General features: G+C 37.6%; 1 protein-coding gene across 7 annotated transcripts in view; it reads left to right on the forward strand.

Moving 5' to 3' along the window:
* The window catches only part of LOC110447185 (protocadherin Fat 1-like), a 150,489-nt gene that overhangs the window by 114,168 nt on the left and 13,132 nt on the right, over positions 1-23,189 (forward strand). For 5 of the 7 annotated variants that reach the window (XM_021492711.1, XM_021492714.1, XM_021492717.1 and 2 more), the window contains exons 10-25: positions 2,534-4,020; positions 4,449-4,626; positions 5,172-5,393; positions 7,787-7,807; positions 11,731-11,852; positions 12,148-12,967; positions 13,962-14,170; positions 14,319-14,454; positions 14,672-15,726; positions 15,982-16,144; positions 16,337-16,570; positions 16,770-17,371; positions 17,584-17,721; positions 18,501-18,644; positions 19,690-19,707; positions 21,988-23,032. In XM_021492711.1, the coding sequence (XP_021348386.1) occupies positions 2,534-4,020; positions 4,449-4,626; positions 5,172-5,393; positions 7,787-7,807; positions 11,731-11,852; positions 12,148-12,967; positions 13,962-14,170; positions 14,319-14,454; positions 14,672-15,726; positions 15,982-16,144; positions 16,337-16,570; positions 16,770-17,371; positions 17,584-17,721; positions 18,501-18,644; positions 19,690-19,707; positions 21,988-23,032 (6,594 nt within the window). The remainder of the gene's footprint in view (positions 1-2,533; positions 4,021-4,448; positions 4,627-5,171; positions 5,394-7,786; positions 7,808-11,730; positions 11,853-12,147; positions 12,968-13,961; positions 14,171-14,318; positions 14,455-14,671; positions 15,727-15,981; positions 16,145-16,336; positions 16,571-16,769; positions 17,372-17,583; positions 17,722-18,500; positions 18,645-19,689; positions 19,708-21,987; positions 23,033-23,189) is intronic. The other 2 variants (XM_021492715.1, XM_021492716.1) reach the window with 2 other exon arrangements.

The raw sequence follows: 23,189 nt of genomic DNA on the forward strand, positions 1-23,189 counted from the left end.
AGGACAACCACTGACTCTAGTGTGTATAAGTGTTAGATTTGTACAGGACAAGCACTGACTCTAGTGTGTATAAGTGTTAGATTTGTACAAGACAACCACCAACTCTAGTGTGTATAAGTGTTAGATTTGTACAGGACAAGCACTGACTCTAGTGTGTATAAGTGTTAGATTTGTACAGGACAACCACTGACTCTAGCGTGTATAATTGTTAGATTTGTACAGGACAACCACTGACTCTAGAGGGCATAAGAGTTAGATTTGTACAGGACAACCACTGACTCTAGAGGGCATAAGAGTTAGATTTGTACAGGACAACCACTGACTCTAGAGGGCATAAGAGTTAGATTTGTACAGGACAACCACTGACTCTAGAGGGCATAAGAGTTAGATTTGTACAGGACAACCACTGACTCTAGCGTGTATAATTGTTAGATTTGTACAGGACAACCACTGACTCTAGTGTGTATAAGGGTCAGATTTGTACAGGACAACCACCGACTCTAGTGTGTATAAGTGTCAGATTTGTACAGGACAACCACCAACTCTAGTGTGTATAAGTGTTAGATTTGAGATAAGGATGTTGAACTCAATAAACTTGATCCTTTTCTACCAATTTCACACTGGTCAGTATGTGGTCAAGGGGTTCTCTCACCAGCTAGAAATTCTTAGTAAGCACTGCTGTAGTACCCGTTGGTTGACCGGTTAAATAACTACTACCCGTGTTTGGTCAATCTCTTTCCTGTAAAGGTGTTTAGTGGCCTCGTTGTGTTCTATGTAAACACTGGAGGGTTCTATTCAAGAGTACTTTTCTGGTCTTGCCAAGGTTAGGGTTGTCTTTAGTTCAGTTTAGGTTTGTTTTTCTATTGAGTTAAGAGCTAAATTTGAGTTGCTTGTAATAGACACACTACTCCACTCTAGTAAGTAGATTTTTGTTGATACTCGACAGTCCATTGGACTCTGTAGTTTGTTTACGGTCCTTGAAAATATTGACCTTTTTCGCTGAATATGTGGAGGACTATATCTGGTTTACGTCCTAATATCCTGTCCAGCTACATGATATGTACTTTTGGAAGAGGTCAACCTCTTCAACTAATGGCTCAAAAAACGCTTTTCATATGTTTTGTTTACACTATAATTACTCGTCTACTGCCCCTATTTCAATCCTGAATGTTATACCATCAACTTAATCAGCATTGAACATGATATGTCCCAGGATTTCTTGACTGATGTTAATAAAATAAGATCCAAATATCCAAATATAAAAGACGAATTTGCCTAATTTGGCCTTTGAATTGGAGAAAATTACATTTTCATGCCTTGTCAATAGGTCGTATATGAATAGGCTGCCGTATGACATGATAATGTAGGAATAGGCTGTCGTATGACATGATAATATAGGAATAGGCTGTTGTATGATATGATAATGTAGGAATAGGCTGTCATATAACATGATAATGTAGGAATAGGCTGCCGTATGACATGATAATATAGGAATAGGCTGTTGTATGATATGTTAATGTAGGAATAGGCTGTCATATAACATGATAATGTAGGAATATGCTGCCGTATGACATGATAATGTAGGAATAGGATGTCGTATGACATGATAATATAGGAATAGGCTGTTGTATGATATGTTAATGTAGGAATAGGCTGTCATATAACATGATAATATAAGAATAGGCTGTCGTATGACATGATAATGTAGGAATAGGCTGCCGTATGACATGATTATGTAGGAATAGGCTTTCGTATAACATGATAATGTAGGAATAGGCTGTCGTATGACATGATAATGTAGGAATAGGCCGTCGTATGACATGCTTATTTAAGGTATAGACTGCCCAATGTTGTGCCCTTTAACAAAAGTTTGTTCTTCTGATACAATTATCCAGTGTATATAACAGGGGTGATGACTGTTTTCCTCTGGCATCACAGTATGATTACACCAGGCTGTCTGGTGGGGAAGCTGTCCCAGCCATCCCTATGGTGGAATACATTAACACCTATGGACTTGTAATGAGCTAGGTCGGCCCGGGATTATAAGCTTTGATCTATTCACCTAATTGTTATGTCAGCAGGACTGTACTCAGGGGAAACAATGTATAATTGCAAAGCTGTACCACAGAGAGAGTTCATGCCAGTATATATAGTAGCATAACCTTTTTGAATTTCATTAAACAGCTTCGAAATTACTGCTGTTTTAATTTTGCATTTTCGAAAAAAAAGTTGCATATTTACAGTGTGTTTGATTCATACTGGCATTTCGAATTCACATCTTTTACCAAACTGGAGGAAATTCTCTTTTGAAGAAGTAATTTCTCAAAACTAATTCTAACAATGAAAATTACACTACAGTAAAACTAGCCCTGTGTGCAGAAGTGTCCCTGTGCGACAAGTATATGAGGCTTTTAATACCAAAGTTCGCTACTTGATTAGGCAAAAGACATAAAATTGATCACCTAAAAATACTTTCTAAATAAAAGTTGAAATTTAACTGGTTTTATTAATTGATTAAACACTGTTATTTCAGGAAACATTGGAAGGATGTTTGAAATTGATGAAACTTTGGGAATAATCACTGTCGCCCAGGAGCTTGATAGAGATGAGATGTCTTCATACAAACTGACAGTCATGGCAATGGATCACGGATCACCACCCCTCAGCAGTACTGTCACTGTGACAATATTGGTTACTATATCTAACAACGCTGCCCCGAAATTTGTCTCGGCTGAGTTTATGGCTGAGGTCCGTGAGAACTGCCCCCTGGGAAGTCACGTGATTCCCGTGGAGGCTGTTTGTCAGTCGTCAATGTTGTTTGATATCGTAAGCGGTAATGAGGATGATGTGTTCAGCATCAACCCAAATTCTGGCATCATCTACACGAAGGACAAAGTTGACTACGAAACATGTGACCAATACAACCTGACGGTGTCGGCAACCAATATTGTAGGCGCAACCTCTACTGTACGGGTTGTCATCCTGGTCCTCGACCTCAATGACAATGCCCCGGTGTTTGATGAGACCATGTGCGAGGGCAAGATAAGCGAAAGTGCCCCTGTCGGAAGTGTTATCCTCAGCATGGGATTGGAACCCTTGGTAGTCCATGCAACAGACCTTGATTCATATAAAAATTCACATGTTACCTACAAGATAACTGACCCAAAGGGTAGTAAGTACTTCTCCGTAGACTCTGCCACCGGAGCAATCAAAAGCATGACTGCCCTCGATCACGAAGAATTCGACAAGATTGAGTTTTACGTGTATGTATGGGATAAGGGTTATCCTCAGCTTCAGGCTATTGAACCAGCGAAGGTTGTCATCCATATTGTCGATATGAACGATAACCCACCGTACTTCACACAACTATCATACCATGCTGATATTTTATTACCGACTACGGAAAACGTCGAAATAATCAAACTTAATGCTACGGACATTGATTCAATCAACAAGGACACTTTAGAATTTAGCATTGTGGAAGGCAATGCTGATGACAAATTCAAGATTAATTCTCAAACTGGACAGATCTTTATAAAAAATAAAGCCGATTTACAGGAAAGTTATGAATTAGGTGTTGAGGTTACTGATGGGAAGTTTAAATCAGCTTCTACCCTGACCATTTCGGTGAGCTCTCCCGTGGAAGAGGTGTTTGTGTTCAGTAAACCAGTGTACTCTGTCAATATTACAGAGAACACCCCAGGCCCTCAGACACTCACTGTCATACAAGTACTGGATCCCATGAACCAGCACCTAGTGTTCACACTGTTGAACCACCAGGATTTGTTCAGTATTGTCCAGACATCTGGCGTCCTCCAGACAAAGGACCAGAGTTTTGACCGGGAAGAAAACACACGGTACACTCTGGTTGTTTCTGTCCGAGGGGAGTCTGGGCAGATTGCACATGTTCTTGTCGAAGTGAACATTCTGGATGAGAACGACAATGACCCACAGTTTGTGAACCAGCCCTATGATACAGTGGTTGCGATTGGTCTGCAGACAGGTGAACTAGTCCGACAGGTAGGTCAAGGTCATCAGATTGCATAATTAATTACTTATATGCATGAGTAGATACTGTTTACCGGGAATTTCTTTCCTGCAGTTTAATTTTTTCGCCTTGTTGCCCCGAGTAATGAGGATGAATTTATCAGTACAGTGAACATTGGTAAAGGAAAAGTAATTAAATAAGAAAGGCAAATATAATAATGGGTGAAAATGGATTTTTCGATCCATGTGCGACATGTGTGTGAAAGTGACGATTTGTTTCTAAAATATCAGGTTGAAGTGCGAACAGGGTGCGGGCCACTTATTTCCCGCATATTATAGAGGGCCAGAGTTCTGATGTTAATAATTCGGACTAATGGGATTGTAGTTTTAACAAATCATTGTTGTAAGTATTATTAAATTGAATTCATTTAAACTAAATTTTATTCTCTAATATCATTTAGGTAACTGCTATTGACCGAGACAGTGGAAGCAATGGCCTGGTCAAGTTTACCGTGGTGACAGGATACCAGGACAAGTTCAGCATCGGGACCAATGATGGACGAATCAGTCTGGCCAGTCCCCTTGACCAAGCTGACCAGAACAGGGACTTTGTGCTGACCATCAGGGCTAGCGATGAAGGTAGGGAGGATTTGCTGTCTGCCACTATGGCAATATATATTGCAGATAATTTCTTTCCAAGTTCAGCTCATCTAAACAGAAACCTGGATAATCTGTGTAAATCTGTATCAATCTTCGTCTTGATCACTCTTTGTATAATTCTATGTTATGTTTAAGGATGAATACTACCTTATAGAAATTATCTATTTCATTTTATTAGCTCATCCAATATTTGAGAATTAGCTGGTAGTGATATTTATCAACGCATTGTTGTATAGAAATCAAAAGGGTCGTCAATTTACGAACCAAGACCGATCGTCATTCGTCAAACATATTTGACTGATTTCTTCATGTAGAACTCTTTAGGAAGGGATGTTTAAGTCACATTAATGTAGCTTGTACACTTAACACAAATTTAACTGTGTCTGTGAGATAATGAAAACCTTTTGAATAACACTTTTTGCCAATACAAGACTTTGCTATACATATGTTTTAAGTATTGCAATTTTCATCAAAGGTATCACATATATTTTCTGCTATATTTAGACATGAAATTTAATGTCTAGGTACCCCTCCTCGAGCTGTAGACGTCAATGTTACCATCTCAGTGATCAGCAATGCCCACCCTCGCTTTGAGCAACAGTTCTACACGACGACCGTCCGTGAGGATGTCCAGCTCCATACACCGGTCATCAGTGTCCGAGCGGTCAGCCCCAATGGACACAAACTCATCTACACTATAATCAGTGGCGACATGTACAAAGATTTTGATGTGGACTTCAACATAGGTGGGTGGTGTTTTCAGCTGTGTTGCTATATTTGATTAAAATTACTTTTTTTTACATTTTACTACATAGAGAAGAAGGTCGTCCCGTGACTCTGTCTTTTCATCACTTTTTATATTTCAAAGGAACTTTTTTAATAGCAATAACAAAATTAATTATCATGAACCAGCTACTTTTTAGTGTGTAGAATTATAACTGGGACATCAGAATCTTTTGCAAGTTTTTAACATTAGAAACCTGTTCAGGGCATTCTTATTTCTGATTGGTGCCTGCGGTATGGTGAGGTGCCTTGTAAATGTCCTTGGTTATAGATTCCATACTGTCCAGTCGCAGGGCAACCACTAATTCAACTATCACTTAGGTTGGCAGTGTAGCTTTTACAATTGTCCATCACGCTCATACATTTTCATGAATCAGAGCTAATATACATAATGTCTCATAGCTATTTAGAATTTCATAATGCTGGAGCTGTCATCAACTCGTCATTCATTTGGCTCTGTCAGCGAGTCTATTTTTAGCTAGTCTGCGTAGGTCAATTATTCACTGATTATCATATGTATAAATTGAAAGACCAAATTGGGGGCAAAAAAAAAATTGTAGTGTAAAATAACTAGAACATTAAGCTAACAATTGTTCATGACTGCATTGTTATCTTGACTGTGACAATGGTATAAAATGAGTCCTCAGTGCACAGTGGGGATGATTGTTAGCCAGTACCATATCATGTCATTGTGTTTAACCATTGAGTTGCGCTTATTTGCAGTGTTGTGTGGTGATACTTTCTCCCCAAATGACCTTGACCCTGACTTTGACCCCTGCCCATTTACTGTATCACTCCCATGGTGTAGGGAAGTCCTAATGATGTCCCCACCCCACCTCACCCTCACTCTGTTCTGTGTAACCAGTGGTGTATATAGGGTCAACTACTGCTTGCTCTATTCTTCATTTTCAAGCATGTTGGGTATTTCATTGTATGGTGAAATGAACAATTTTTTTTTAGTTCACATACAAAAATTGTATATATATTAGAAAATATGAATTACCTTTCTTGTCGATTTTTTGGTATGATTATTAAAAACCCATTAATTGCCTATATGTTTTCGGTTTTGGTCGATTTTGTTTCATTTTTCGTTTTTAATATTTTACTTTTCTTTCACATCTTAAGGTACTAATATATATAAATACATATAGGCATATGTTTATTTTTGCACTTTTTTTTTTGCTGTCTTTAATTGTTTTAAAAATAAATCTTTTCACTTTAAACTTACAGAGAACCATAAAACTTGTTTAGAAACCAAAGTGAGTTTTCCCTTGTCTCTTTAGTGAAACGTAAAAAAGATTGTCCTTTAACAGAAAGCCAAATATCTATCTCCTGTGTTTAGTGTAGCCGAACAGAAAAATAAATCATCTGCCCTTCTGAATTAGGCGTCCAACTTTTCATTGGTAGTAATGTGAGCACTTCCTGTTGGGCTAGGCCTACCCCCGGGGTTGATGGACTAGGTGTTGGCAATCCATCTCGGCTGTACTAATTGCGTGCTTAATACGACAGAAAGCTTTCACCATCAACTCATTAACTGGAATTATTTGTGGACGTTTTAAATTAAACAGGAGTGTTATGTTCTAACAAACTGTTCTCTATTTGTCATTTCCATAGGCGTTGTGTCATGGATATTTTAATTGATATTTTCCTTGTCTGTTTGAAATTTGGTTTTGCGTTTTTTTGCTGATAATTTCCTTGGGAAATCCTGAATGATTAGCATGGAATTTTGTTCCTGAAATTTTGTTCAAAGTTTTTGGTTAACGTTGATGATTGATTAAATTCATAATAATGAAGTCTGAGCGAGCTACTGAGTCGGTGTACAATTTAGCATTTCAGTATGTTGGGCAAAGTTTACCTCCCTTCGTGTAATACAAACGCTTTAAATATTTGATATAATGTTTTTTCTTTTCTTCATAAAAAATATTCAAACATTACCTAGCAAGCTAAATGAATTAAGATGTGTGTGTTTTTTAACATACACCTATATCATACCACTATTTATTGTCAGTATTTATAAGTTCTACATTATATTTCTTTCTTCTACTGATTTTTCTAAAGTTTGATATAAATTATCACACTTTCACTATATTTGCAAATTTTGGATTTCTTTTTTTTTAAAGTCAAAATTTTGCTTTTATTCATACATACATATATTTATTTTTCCGCTTAAGATGTTTCTGAAGTTATGGGAAAAAAATTCTAATTTCACAATATTTGCTGGTTGTGGAAATATTTTTTGCTAATTCAATGTATTTTATTTCCTTTGAATTTGTTGTGTACCTCTGATACCACGTCCACCACCACTACCAACATCACCAATCTGTCCCTACTCTATGCCTTATGTGTTTCTACAAAGGCACGGACGCACTCGGCCCGTGTGAGTATCTCTCCCACGTAACCTATCTACACGCGACGCCAACTTTGAACGCTTGCCTCTGCCTGGTGTCATGACTTCAAGCATTGCATTCTGTTTGTGAATTGTTTGATTTGTGCATTTTTCCTTGCACTTTTAACAAGGGTTTATTTTTTCCTTTTGTGTTTTTTTTCATTTTTTGCATTTTGCAATTTTCAAATAAAATTACAATTCAACTTTCGAGGTAAAACATATTTTTTTCTTTTAAAATATTTGAGTACGTTATTAAAATTAAGTAGCAAAAAGTTATAGTATTAGTTTTCATTTCTTCACCAAAATTAAAAATGAGTTAAGTATAAGTTTAAGTTATGAACATTTGTGTTATTTATTGTTCTTTGATTGTTACTTTGGTTTTCTATCCATGGTTGAACCACGCCCCTTAAATCCTTTCTGTTACAACCCAACACTCCCTCCCTTACCCCACCTCCGTAGTAGATCCAGCCAATCATATCCTTTTCACTCTCTCACATTTCATACCTAAAGCCATTTTTTCGCCTTGCTTTATTTAATATATTATTTCTCAGTGCATCCATCCATATGTTACTAACTGTCTTCAGGACAGATTTTCTCTTCAATAGGAATTGCTTTTTACCAAACTGTGAACAGAATATAATTGCACTTCTTTAAAATATGCCTGCAAAAAGAGGTCACAAGAACTTATCTGTTTCTAATTAGTTTATGTAGACAAGAATATACTGTCAAATGCCATCCATCCAGCTATCAACAATATCAGGATGTCCCGCTATTTAGACAGACTTTTGGTTGAACAGTACTTTAAATTGTACATGCAACATTGTCCAAATGATCTTGACATTCACTGCAGCCTCTTGTTAACTGGGAAAGGATGTTTCTTAAGTATTGCAGTTCTACTGACTAATTTTGTCTTCAAGAATGCTGAGAAATTTATCAAAATGTACCCGAGCAGACGATAGCATTTTTCAATTTGTTGCATTTCAAAACTTATGTTCTTCTTTTGTATTAAAATCTTTTGACAAATTTTGTTGCTTTCGACAGATATCTTGAAATGTTTAGAATTTTATTTTTGCTGTCACGTTTTTATCAGTCCTTGAATGAGAAGTGCATTTTGGGTCAAGGCCATGAGAAGTGCACAAAGTCAAGGCCATGTCAGGGTACTTCTGATTGGTTGTTCACATAGGTCACCTCTAACACGAACTCTGTATAAATATCTTAAGTCTTTATAATTAAAAACGAAAAATATAATCAATTAAAGTATTTTAATTAAGTTTTTAAAGTGTTAAAACAATCAGGAAACCAACACAGCCTTGATATTAGGTGTTATGTATCTGAAAAGAATGTATTTTAGTCCAATGTCATCTTTGAAATTATTATTTTTAATGATTTAGACAAAGTCAGATCTATTTTTGGGATTAAACAATCTCATCTTTCCCTGCATCATTGAATCCTACCAAGCTTGCATTCCTCCACTCATCGCAAGGAAGGAGCTCAGTCTATTTCTTCATTATGAAATATCTGTTACTGATTCGACATATTAGCGAAACAGTGGGATTTGGTTACAAGTAAAGATTATTTCATTCAATCTTTCTCGTATTGCCAAGGGTCTCACTTCATTTAAATAAACTCTCATCATCAGCTTATCTATTATTTTTGCCTACACATATCTGTAATTTGACAAATATGTAATTAATGTCTCTGATATTGTGAAATTCAGTTTAAATTCTGGACATTTGACATCATGCATATACTGAAGTTTAAGCTTACCAATCTTTAACGAGTTGAGAAGAAATTCTCTCAAATAAATAGATATTATTTTTTTCGTAAAATTTGTAAATTTGTTTGTGCTCTAACAAACTGTTTGTGCGTGTTGATTCAGATGAGGATTAATAATATTAGAATTCTTGTGAATGTTTGAGGAATATGTCTGCGTTGATCTAATGGTTACCTGTGTTTGATAGTGTTAATGTGTGTGTTTATTAGTAAATAGTGTTGGGTTATAATACCCCTACAGGTTGATAAGATCCCAGAGTGGGAGACTGTACAACGGATCAGTAAATAGGGACACGTACATCTAAATTGATACAAGTCCAATGTTTCATGGGTCCTTGTTTATGGTGAGCTAGTTATTCGTGATATCAAAATTTGAATTTTATACGAGTCAAGAAGTTTGAAGGTTTGCGGTTGTATAACAGGCTAGTAGTTTACGGATGCTACAATCTAACGGTATGTAACTTGAAGAGTTCCTAATTGGTCAGTAGCGTAGGATACGTATGAAATATATGAGTTTTTTAGTATCAAAGTTTGTGACTGTATGGAGGACAGATAGTATACATCTCCTTAAATCTAACTGTATGTTAGTTGATAAGTTCTAATGTTGTGGCCCTATTGTAGTTTAGAATACTAAAACCTAACTGTATTTGAGTCCAACAGCTCTGGGTTTGTGACAGAATATTGAGATTTTATTTAGGTATACTTAAATCAAAACTGTTTGTCAGTTGAAAAGTTTCATTGTTTTGTCCCTATGATGGGTCAGTAGTATAGGCTAACCTAATTGTGTAAGACTCCAGTTCATCCGGGTTTGTGACAATATTCTTTGTTTAGGGATGCTAAAATCTTGACACAGTATAATTACAATATGGATCAAACAGTTCCAGGGTTAGTGACCCATTAAGGTCTTGAAGCTATTTAGGGATACAATAATCTAAAAGTACAATGGACAGAAATTGTGGTGTTTGTAATACTGTGAGGGACTTGATGTTACTTAAGAAGATATCGTATACTTGTTCTTATTGACACCGCTTTCTCCTCCGACACTGAAATCGGGAACCAAGCATGCGTTAAAATATCTACAGAAGTTTGCATAAGTCCTTGTGGGATTCGTTACTGCATGATGTTTCTGCCGTTTGCCGCACTCTAATTAGTATCTTGCTGAGTTTGTTTTGCTAGTTGCATGCATGCAATTTTTTCATAACTGCGAAGCAAGGGATCACGATAGTGCCATGGTAATTGGGTGAAGACACATAGTCTTGCCCGACAGGTATTACAAAAATATATGCACATGACATGTACCATTATTTATCCTGCCAGAGTTAATTAGTGTTATGAACTTGAGGATACCCTTGTATGTAGCCTCCTTATACCAATCATATTCTGATTGCATACCAATTATCTTGCTAGCATACCAAGTATTAATGATATATTGCCTCTTGTCAATCACCACCTTTGCTGGTATGTGATATTGCTCTGGTCTAAGGGGCATAACTCTTACTAAAAATATTTCAGTCAGCTACTGTTAGTTTTCTTCTCTTTTAAATAAGATCTAAAAGGATTACTATTTCTGAAGTGCTTCTCTGCTACATTTGACTGTAGCTACCATTTCTGGTTGGAAAAATATTTGCTGGCTATGGTTCGTTACAAATATATCAAAATTATGAGAATTATTATATATGATGTACAGCCTGCAGTGAATTAATTATAAATGTTGAAGTTCATGATTGTTTTGTTATCTAATTATCTTGTAATTCTATATAAATGCTATCAGATGATACTTAAAATATCAACTGTAATAACATAAGTACATTGATTTTTTATGTTTATGTCAGAATAAGTTTACCATAAGGTAGATATTTATTGTACATGTAGAATTGTTGTTCAAACTTCGATGGTGATTATATACTAGGTCAATCATTTCCTAATCAGTTAACAACTAAATGTGATTTTACAATATACACTGCAACAGGCTATATCCTATACCTCATCTACCTGTCATAGCAAAATCTGATATTAAAAAGTACATTGGGACAGTACCAAGCTTCCCCTGGTTTTCTTATTATTTAAAAGAAAGAAATATGACAATATACCTGTATCTGAATACCTGAAACACACCTAAGAATACTTAACCTTAATTACAGGTGTTGTGGATGTGGTCAGTCCGCTGGACTATGAGGTCACCAAGGGTTACGAGCTTGTCATCCAGGCAGCAGATGTTAAGACCAGCGCTACAGCCACGGCAACAGTGAGAGTTATCGTTACTGTAAGCATAAGTCTTCACATACTCATCGTTACTGTAACTATTAATTACTCTTAACATACTCATCGTTGCTGTAAGTATTAATTAGTCTTCACATACTCATCATTACTGTAAGTATTAGTCTTCACGTACACATCATTACTGTATGTTTTAAATGTCAAACAAGTTTTGAATTAAGGACACAAGTGACGTATACCTGTAATAATACTGTGTAATCTTTGAATTTTCAAAAAACCTGGAAAATATATTTTAAGGAGCCAAAAAGATTTCTCACATGTAACAATGTCTTTTATTTCAGGATGTTAATGACAATGTTCCAGTTTTCACCAACTACAAGTACACTGCTCTCCTGTCTGAGGCGGTTGGTGTAGGGATGTCTGTCGTCAAGGTACATGCCGACGACGATGACCTTGGAAGTAGTGGGTTGGTGTTCTACAGTATAGAACCCCTAACAGAGGGCAGCACCGACCCCGATTTCTTCACCATCGACAGTCAGAGCGGACTGGTCAGTCTTATACAACCCCTTGACCATGAAGTGCAGACTGACTTCACATTTGTTGTTCGGGCGACAGATGGAGGTCTACCAGCTTCCAGCAGCAAGGTTTACGTACATGTCATTGTGGAAGACTTCAACGACAATGCACCCCAGTTTGACCAGCCCTCATATGACTGTTCTATCACAGTGCAGACGACTGGTCAGATTGTTACCAGGGTAACAGCCTCTGACCCTGACATCAGTAGCCAAGGCAACCTGATGTATGCTATCGTGGGTGGAAACGACGACCAGACGTTTCGTATGGATGCTCAGACAGGTTTGGTCACTCTGACAGGTCGGAATGGTGGCCATTACTATCACGCCTACACGGTCAATGTATCTGTGTCTGACGGCGTCTTCACCAGTTTTACACGTGTCGGTATCACAATCCAGGATGGAAACAACCACACACCCGTATTCCAGGAGTATCCCTACCACGCTTCAGTTGACGAAAATCTCGGGCCAGGCATCCTCGTCACTGTGGTGTCCGCCAACGATGGTGACCACGGCAACAATGGCCTCCTCACATACACCATCACCAGTGATCACATGATGAAGTTCTTCAGTATTGATGTGGACACTGGTAAGGCAGGCGTATAGGGGGAATCAGATGGACATTATTGTTGTATATAGTAATATAATTATATACCAATGTTTTGTTTCTGTACTATAAAACATTGTTTTGTTTGCCACCTACATGTAGCATATCACCAACATTTTACAGTCATCTTTTTCTTTTGTCTAAACATAAACAGTTCCTTAACATATATCTCTCAATATAGCTGGGAGGCTTTTTTAGGTCACCTGAGCTTTAGCTCAAGTGACCTATTGCTATCCATCTTCGTCCGGCGTCCGTTAACATTTTACATTTTCAACTAAAGCTGAAATACTGGCAAAGGAATTTCATTAATATTTCATGGGAAGGTTACTGACATCTCCCTGACCAAGAGTTGTTATTTTTCGGGTCGATCAGAAATCCAATATGGCCGCCATTTTGAAAAACTATTTCAAACTTAAAGTCAAGTTCTAATGGGCCGATTGAACTGAAACTTTGTAGGAATGATCGACTCATGGTCCTGACAAAATGTCTTTATTTTTCGGGTCGATCAGAAATTCAATATGGCCGCCACGGCCGCCATTTCGAAAAAAGTATTTCAAACTTAAAAACAAGTTCTAATAGGCCGATTGAACTGAAACTCGGTCTAGGAATGATCAGCTCATGGACCTGACAAACTTAAGTTAACGTTATACTTAACTATTTTGTACTCAAATTGGTACATATTTCAACAACAAAAATAAATACTGTAGGACTCAGGTGACCATTTAGGCCCATGGGCCTCTTGTATTAATTCAGATGTCACATTTTGAAAATAAATTCCTGTTTTACAAAAAAACAAAATATGGTTTCCAAGCACTTTTTTTTTTTTTTTTAATAAAATTCAGATATTTACTTTCTGGTCTAAAAGCCAATACTGAAAGAGTTTTTTAAAATTGATCTATTGAAAACTCTATATACATTGGCTTGTTCAAAGACGACAATTGTGATTTATTTAACATGTTATTTGTTTGGATTTCAGGAGAAATATTTACAGAACACATGTTTGATAGAGAAGTGGAGGATACCTACCTTGTCCCAGTGTCGGCCATTGACAATGGTGGGAGAATGGGCTTCACTATGGTGGAGATTTCTATCACCGATAAAAACGATAATATCCCAGCATTCACCACCCAGAACTATCGTGCTGTAGAGGCATTTGATGCAGCCATCAACACCACCATTATACAGGTATGTTTTTTCATTTATTCCATCAATGTTCTGTAGGCCATCATGCTCTTGGTTGAAACGACCATGTGTTTGTGTTTATATATACTTGTTATACTTATCAAGTTATTCATTTGTGTATAAATCATAGTATACATATTTTGTTGCCTAGGTAACTGCTCGTGACCGTGACCTTGGGGATAACGGCCGTATAATTTACCAACTCTATGATGACAATGTGACCCCTTATGTGTTTGTTGACCCTAACACTGGTGATGTCAAGGTCAAGGCTGACCTGACACCGAAAAGTAAGTTACCATAGCAACATATCACAGTAATTACTGTAGGTTACCATGAAAACAAACCACAATAAACAAAATAAGTTACGAATGTTAAATATCTTATCATAAGTTACCATGGCAAAATGTTATAGCAAAGGTTAAAGCATAGAATAGAGGTATATTATATAGGATAGACTTTCTTTACATATGTGATGCTAACATTCATGATTTTCAATCATTGTAGTGAATTCCTTGATGCAGTTCTTCATCAGTGCTGTCGACTTTGGCGAGATCCCATTAGAGAACAATGTTCCTGTGGAGATCTATGTGATGGGGCCGAATGAGGTGGCGCCCCGCTTCCCACAGTCTAAGTACATTTTTGTGACACCAGAGAACACCGATAAGTTCAACTTCATCCGGACAATCACGGCCGAGAGTCAGCAGCCAGTCCACTACAAGGTCGTACCCGGTAGTAACCCAGAGACGAACCACCCACAACTCTTCACCGTGGATGACTCTGGCAATATACACCTCAATGGAGACCTTGACGCGGAGGAAGTGTCACAGTACACATTGACTCTTTTGGCTTACACAGAGGCTTCACCATCCCTGGTCAACACAACTGAGGTTTACTTCCAGATCACCGGCATCAACGACAATGCCCCACAGTTTGAGTCTAACCCCTACACCGCAAGTCTTGTAGAAAACTCCAAACCAGGAATCAGAATCATACAGGTCAGGGCATTTGACCTTGACAAGCCGCAGACATTGACCTATAGATTCAGTGCTGGTATGGAGGAGGCTGCTCAGATGTTTAATATTGACAAGAACACTGGCTGGATAACACTGTTATCGTCTGTTGACCGTGAAATGAAGAGTGACTATAACCTCTCTGTCATGGTGGAGGATACCGAGGGGTCGGTTACTAGGACTAGTGTGACCTCTGTCCTGATAGACATCAAGGACTATAACGACAATCCGCCGGTATTCCCGAGCCGCCACTACAACGCGGCTGTCAACGAGCTGGCAGAACCCGGAACGGTCGTGTTGGCACTACATGTATCCGATGCAGACAGCGCACAGAACACACACATCAGTTACTTCATTATCGATGGGGACCCACATGGTCGCTTCCAGGTGTATCACACAGGCGAGGTCTGCGTCAGTCGGCCACTTGATCGTGAACAGATTAACATATACAACCTCCAGATTGCTGCAACTGACGGTGGCCTCAGTTCCATGACAACTGTTACTGTGGATATCCTTGACGACAATGACAACAGTCCAGTGTGTGGACAGGTAAGTTTTGAGTATTCCTCAAACTGTTTCTACAAAATATATGTTTATCCAACTAGTTAAATAACAAATCTAAAATGCAAAAACAATTTTGTATTTGGGTCTAGAATTCTGCAGACAATACAAAGTTGAAACAGTCTACAAATGTTGCTTAAGAAAGGTAAATTAACTTACTGCTCATATTATTTTGCCAGAAGGTAGAATATTGTGTAAAAAAGACTGATATTCTGTTCATTCTTGAATTTCCTTGATACACAGCCATACCATGAGGTTGTGTTGTCAGAAGATGTCCTGCCATCCGACATCATCATCCGAGTCCATGCCACAGACGCAGACAACCCCTCTACCATCAATGCCAAAGTCCGCTACATTCTTTCTCGGGAGCAGGACAGAGAAAAGTTCACTGTGGACGAGGCTACAGGTAAAAGGCTCATTTTGATATACAGAAGAAACATTTGCATTCATGGTATCAGCCTCATTCTCATATACAATGGGAACTTGTTAAGTTTTACCAGAACCAGCCATTTGGGTCCTTCATTCGTAGCATAGAGAAGTTGGATAATGCCACAGATCAGCATCAGTTATAATGTATTGATGTAATGGTTTGTTTCAGGTATCCTAACCATCAGGGACAGCCTTGACCGCGAGGACGTATCCAAGTATGCTGTGGTGGTCAGTGCTGTGGATGGAGGTCAGAGGTCATGCGACACGCAGGTCTTCATACAGCTCAGCGATGTCAATGACAACCGTCCTGAATTTGTTGATGCACCGACAGATTTCTTGTTGTCCGAGTCGGCAGAAGTCAACACATTGCTGATAAGAGTGACAGCTCAGGATGCTGACTTGGGTACGTTTTAGTCTATATATATTACACTATTTGTATTACTAACTATGGCCTTGATTAAGCATACTTCACATTTCTGTAATAATGGACAGTTCATGACACCAACATTTTTTTCTTAGCTGTCTCTTTGTTCAATGTTTACACCTGCCAGATTTTTTTTCGGAAGTTTGTTTAATTAATCTGTTATCCATTCTGTGCACAGGAATAAACCGCCAGGTGAGGTACCGCCTGACAGACGATGGCAACGGTACATTCGCTGTGGACACTGAGACAGGAATACTCATGTTAAAGAAACCAGTGGACCGAGAGACAGTGCCGTCCTACCGACTTGTCCTACAGGCCAGTGACCAGGGAACACCAAGTCTATCCTCCGAAACCGTCCTCCGTGTCCTTCTACGGGATGAGAATGATAATCCACCAGAGTTTGTCCGCAACAGTTACAGTGAGACTTTGGCAGAAAATGTTAAGGTCGGAACAATGGTCACACAGGTAGAGGCTACCAGTAAGGACATTGGGCAAAATGCAGTCATGATGTATTCCATCGTCGGCGGCAACAAGCAGGGGAAATTTTCTCTCCATCCAGACACGGGTACAATTTATGTCCTGGGAGAACTAGACTATGAGGCTACTCATCATTATATCCTTACGATCATCGCACGTGACCGTGGCATAGTGCCACTCAGTAGCTCTGCCTATGTCACCATCAATGTGATTGATGTCAACGACAACACACCTGTCTTCACTCAAGCCAGCTACAGTGTGCGGGTCAATGAGTCGGAAAAAGTTGCTTCCATCGTTGTCAAGGTAACTAGAAACACTTCCCAATCTTTTACTTTATGAACAGAAATGTGTTTATTATTGAACCAGTTTTTAGCAGAAAAATATAATCTTTAGAAAACATTATGAAACATGTTCCAATCATGAAGAATTTGTTCATTACCGTAGCTAGTGTAAGATTTTATAGTACATTTGTTTTTATTTTCCAATTTTTAATTGTCCGTATCTTATAAAACTAGGTGAGTGCCAGTGATGCAGACAGTCCTCCAAACTCTGTGCTGACCTACTCCATATCAGATGGCGACCGTCTTGACAATTTCAAAATCAACCCGAAGGATGGTACAATAAGAATAAAGACTCCACTGGACAGAGAATCGGTAAGTAGAAGGGTGGAACAGTAATACAGGTAGGGTGGAACAGTAATACAGGTAGGGTGGAACAGTAATACAGGAAGAGTGGAACAGTAATACAGGAAGGGTGGAACAGTAATACAAGTAGGGTGGAACAGTAATACAGGAAGGGTGGAACAGTAACACAGGAAGGGTGGAACAGTTATACAGGTAGGGTGGAACAGTAATACAGGAAGGGTGGAACAGTAATACAGGAAGGGTGGAACAGTAATACAGGAAGGGTGGAGCAATAATGCAGGTAGGGTGGAACAGTAATACAGGAAGGGTGGAACAGTAATGCAGGTAGGGTGGAACAGTAATACAGGAAGGGTGGAACAGTAATACAGGTAGGGTGGAACAGTAATACAGGAAGGGTGGAACAGTAATACAGGTAGGGTGGAACAGTAATACAGGAAGGGTGGAGCAGTAATACAGAAAGGGCTTGTTTCCTGAAATATGTCTCATCTGTTGTGAAAAGTTTGGGGTGGGCTTATATAACTAGTAAAATATCATTAAAATGAAATATTTTGATGAAATCAGTACCAGTCAATTAACAGTGACAATTTTTGGAAAGATAAATATTTTTCAATGATATCCATTTCCTTTATTATATGTGTGGGACTTTAAAAATAATGTTTTAAATACATTACTGATATGTATATGAAATAAAACTGAACTCTAAAACAATATTTTAACACCCAACAAGGGTCAACTCTATTACTCTAACTAAAGTTCAGTTCAATAATTTGGTAAAATGGTTGTTACAGCTGTCCCGTATAGTCCTGATGGTCAAGACTACGGATGGCGGTCAGCCCAGCAAGACCGCTGAGGCCTCTGTTCAGGTGGACATTATCGATGCCAACGACTGTGCCCCGCGCTTCTCTGAAGACAACTACACCGCAGTTGTGCAGGTAAACAATTGTTAATAATCTTCACAGAAAAATCAAATTGATCAAGATTGCACCTAATGTATTTGAAAATGAAATATGGCGTTGACATGACATTAACTTTGATTCGGCATGCCCTCAAGGCACTTAATTTCAGGGTTATGCATCTTCTCTATTTTATCATTATAATTGATCGATATGCAGAAAATAAAATGTCCAGAAAAAAAGATGTTTCTCTTTGAATGATTTATAATAACATCAGTTTCAGAAAGACAAATTAAAAGTAATTTTTAATGGGACAATTGTATGGCATCCGATATCAAATATGGAAATAAATTTTCTCAACTATTGAAATCTAATTAATATCTTGGATTTTAAGAAGGAGTTAATTACAATTTGAAACATTTTGGCAGGCTGCCTCACAGCTTTGTTATTTCTAGAAAGGCATATTTCACGAATTTTTCTACAGCTTCAAATCAAGCAGCGCATTTTACCCACACATAGCTTGATGACCAAGTTTTTCTTCAAATCGGTGAACAAGTTATTTCTTCTTTTTTTTTTAAGCAATTCAGCTTTTTGATTATAGCAAAATAAAGACGAAACTAATCATGAGAAAATGTCCTCACATTTAGCAGGAAAGTTGCATGAAAATATTAAGAGAAGAAGAAAATGTTTTTTACTCTTGGTAGAATTCTTTTCTTTGTGTAACAAAAAATCTCTATTGGTGAAAATCATTGGGGTAGTTCTGGAGAAGGTATTTTTTTTCCTCAAAAAAATTCTAGATTGAATTACAATTAAGATTGCTGCATTACATGATTTGTGATATTCGTTAATGTTTTAATCCCTTGCTTTTCGAAGAAAACAGGGGACACTGATTAACATTTAGAAATTTATTTAAATGTCAACTTTCAATATTAGCAGTTAGATTTTTATGTCAAATTGTTGTAAATGTCAAACTGTCAACTTGCGATAAAGGACAGACACAGTGTCATATCCTGCAACGATTTCAATGACATTATCATTGAGGTATTTTAAAGAAATTAATGTATTTGTTGATTCAACAACACAGCGCCCTCCACAAGGCCTCGTAAGTCACTCAAGCATCGTGATTTAGTTATCAGATTATTCAGTTGACTTTTAATTTCGTTATTCAAGAAAACTTGCAATTTGTAAAACTTTGTATCACAGCATGTATTCAGTTGCCTGTTATGTTACAACGACAAGGCATGTCCTACGTTGGAGCGCTTATGTCAACATTTCCTTATTTTTTGCATTTTTGAAACAATTTTTCTAGTTATGAAGTCACTTCATTGTGGTCGGAAATTACTAGCAGACATTTCTTAAACTTCGTTGTATTTTTCACAATGAGATACAATGACTTCACAATACTCTATCATTAAAGTGAGAATTTTCATGTGTAGCAGTTTTCACATATTGACTTTTGCATTGTGTCAGTTATTGTGAAATTACCATGAATTTCTGCAATGAAAATTTTCACTTTTAAAGTCTAGTACTGTGTTCAAAATCTCAACCATACCTTTGACTTTGATGTTTAAAGTTTTGTTTTCCCTAGATTCTAACAGGAAATGTTAATTTTCCTCATAATTCTTTGGAATTCGAGACAAATGTATAGTACATATTCATATCTGCCATTTGCTTCAAATACAAGGGGGAAACCCTAGAAAAGTTGCTTTATTAATCTTAACCCATTCGCCCCTACAGACACACTTAAATCTTACCAAATCAAGGACTGTGCAAGTCCATTTTGAATATATAAGGGTGAATGAGTTAATTATTTTAATGTTTTTAAAGCCTGTACAGTGTATGAAATATGCATTTATATAGACAGACCAGGAATATAGCGATATTTATTAAGAGAATTATCATTACCAGAGCAAAAACTGTTCTATATGGCATCGTTATGGTTTTGTCCTCAGTTTAATTGCTTGCTTGTTTTCGTCTTGTTCTATCTCGACACATGTCTGTTTGTCTCAAGTTGTTAACCGTCTAGTATTTTACTGTCCTGTGTCGTGTCCTCTACTTTGTTATTCTGTAAATGTTTTATATTCTTATGCACCATGATGTAAAACTTCAATGTTTTTATTATAATCAGCATTTGTTTACCAGTCTCTAACAATGTAAAAGTTCTGTATGCATTTTTTATTGTGCTTGATGAGAAAGTATATATATGATCAGTATTCAGTCAATTATAATTACATAAGAGTATTTGAGAGAGAAAAAAAATGAGAAAAGTCTGTCACAAACTTCAATTATGGAAATTGCAGGTGAAAATTCATTTTCAATTCATAAGGTTTTATCAGCCAAACAATTTATCAGAATGAACTCAAAAAGCAGGTCTTACTGTTTATAGTCAGTTTGTTTGGACAAAGAGAAACCAGTGCAAATTTAAATTAAACTCTAGATTTAAGCATACAAGAATGAAAAGATTTTCAATTTTTGTTTATTGTAGATTTTATGATTAATTGCAATAAAATTTATTTCTAATAATGTTTCTGTCAAAAATGATCCGACACACTCTATTTCTGGAATGGACTATATATCCCGTTGTCCGATTAATGAATATTGATTATTTTGAATGATGAGGTGGGGAAAGTTTAATGCATTTTGGTTAATTAGTATCTGGTAGTATTCATTTTGATCTAAAAGCATGCTTGTTATCAAAGTTGATAGGGCATTGAAGCCTGCTCTCAGGTGAGATATGTGATCAAATTTTACATAGAAGACAAAACTGGCAAAAAGGGAAAATAGAGAACTCTTCACAAATTGGACAAAAAAAAAGGTTTTCCAGGTGTCTACATTTAGTATGAAATAAAAACTGAACTTTTCTTGTCGTACCAAATTATCTATTTACAGGGGGGACTGGATTATATTGTATATGGATAACTATATTTATTTTGCTAAGATTTTCGTATTTGATTCGTAAAGACAATAGATAATTTTTGATACTACAGGATATATTCTGTTATAACATGAAGTTGTTAATAAATAGGACAAATTTTAGGTGATTGAATGCTATATGTATTTCCCAGCATGATTACCTGTGCTGCAGTTTATAACAACAAACCAAGTCTTATCTGTGTATAATGTCGGAGAGCTATGTCCTCAGGGAGAGTAGTACTTACTGTTTTATTTTTTGAGCATTTTGAGCATTTTACCTCAAAATTTTGATATTTATCTGTCGCTGTGACACTTAAGTAAATAAGATAGTTTACATTATAATGATACTTATCAATATTTAGATTGGGTGAAATGTAATATGTTGTATATTTACAGTTTATTGATAACTCCCTGAATCAATTACTGATGTTAAACATATATATTACTAATGCTATACTGTGTTATACAGGAGGATATCCATATTGGATACGACATCATCGGCTTCCAGGTGACCGACGATGACCTTCATCCAAACGGAGAACCCTTCACTTATGACATCATCAATGGCAATGAGGGCGGAGAGTTCCGTGTGGATTCGCAGGGAGTTCTAACAACAGCAAGCAAGTTTAACCACAACATCAAGAACCTGTACCAGCTTGTCCTGCGAGTATTCGACAATGGGTTTCCATCACTTTACACCGATGTGCCTGTTACCATAACAATTACGGAGAAAGGCAGCAACCCGCCGAAGGTGGCTAACCTGGAGGTCACCATCAACTCCTACCTGGACGAGTTTCCCGGAGGTTTGATTGGTCGACTGGAGGCCACAGACATGGACAGATTTGACATTCTCACTTACCAAGTTGTCTCGCAGAACCGCCACCTCTTTGACATTGACAAGGACGATGGCAGACTGGTGGCTTACGAAGGACTTGATGCTGGTGATTACCTTGTAAACATCAGTGTTACAGACGGACACTACATTAGTTACGGCCGAGTGTACGTGGACGTTGTGGCCATCACAGAAAAGATGTTGAACAATGCAGTGACCATCCAGCTTCAGAACCTCACGCCACGAGACTTCATACAGCACTACCAGAATGACTTTCGCAAGGCTGTCAGAAGGAGGCTTGGTATCAAGAAACGTGATGTCCAGATCATCAATGTCCAGCCCAGCCAGGCCTTGGATGGCCAGGCCCGTAGGAAGCGAGACACAAGTTCTGATCTTGATGTTCTATTTGCAGCCAAGAGAGGTCCCAATAACTACTTCTCCAGCAAGTTATTGAGGAAGAAGATCATGCAGATGACTAACGATATTGAACAGGCGCTCGGGGTCACCGTCATTGACGTGTTCAACGATATCTGTCACGGCGATCTTTGTCCAGACGGCAAGTGTGTGGGAGAACTTGTGTTCGACAAGAAGAGTCAGACGCCCATTGTCATGGATGTGGGGACGTTTGTGACGGCACGCCATTCCTACACATACAAATGTGTCTGTACTGAGCAGTCTAGAGGTGAGTAGACTTAAGGGAATACGCTACCTTTCACTCATCACACATCTGTCAAAAGATTTCCACACCATCAAAATGGTAAATTGTCATTTATAGAAGATTTTATTGATTTGGTGTTTTTAATCTCAGAATGTTTGAAAAGTAAAAAAGAAAACAGCTA

Source organism: Mizuhopecten yessoensis, unplaced genomic scaffold, assembly GCF_002113885.1.
Source record: "Mizuhopecten yessoensis strain PY_sf001 unplaced genomic scaffold, ASM211388v2 scaffold3229, whole genome shotgun sequence".
Taxonomy (NCBI): Eukaryota; Metazoa; Mollusca; class Bivalvia; order Pectinida; family Pectinidae; genus Mizuhopecten; species Mizuhopecten yessoensis.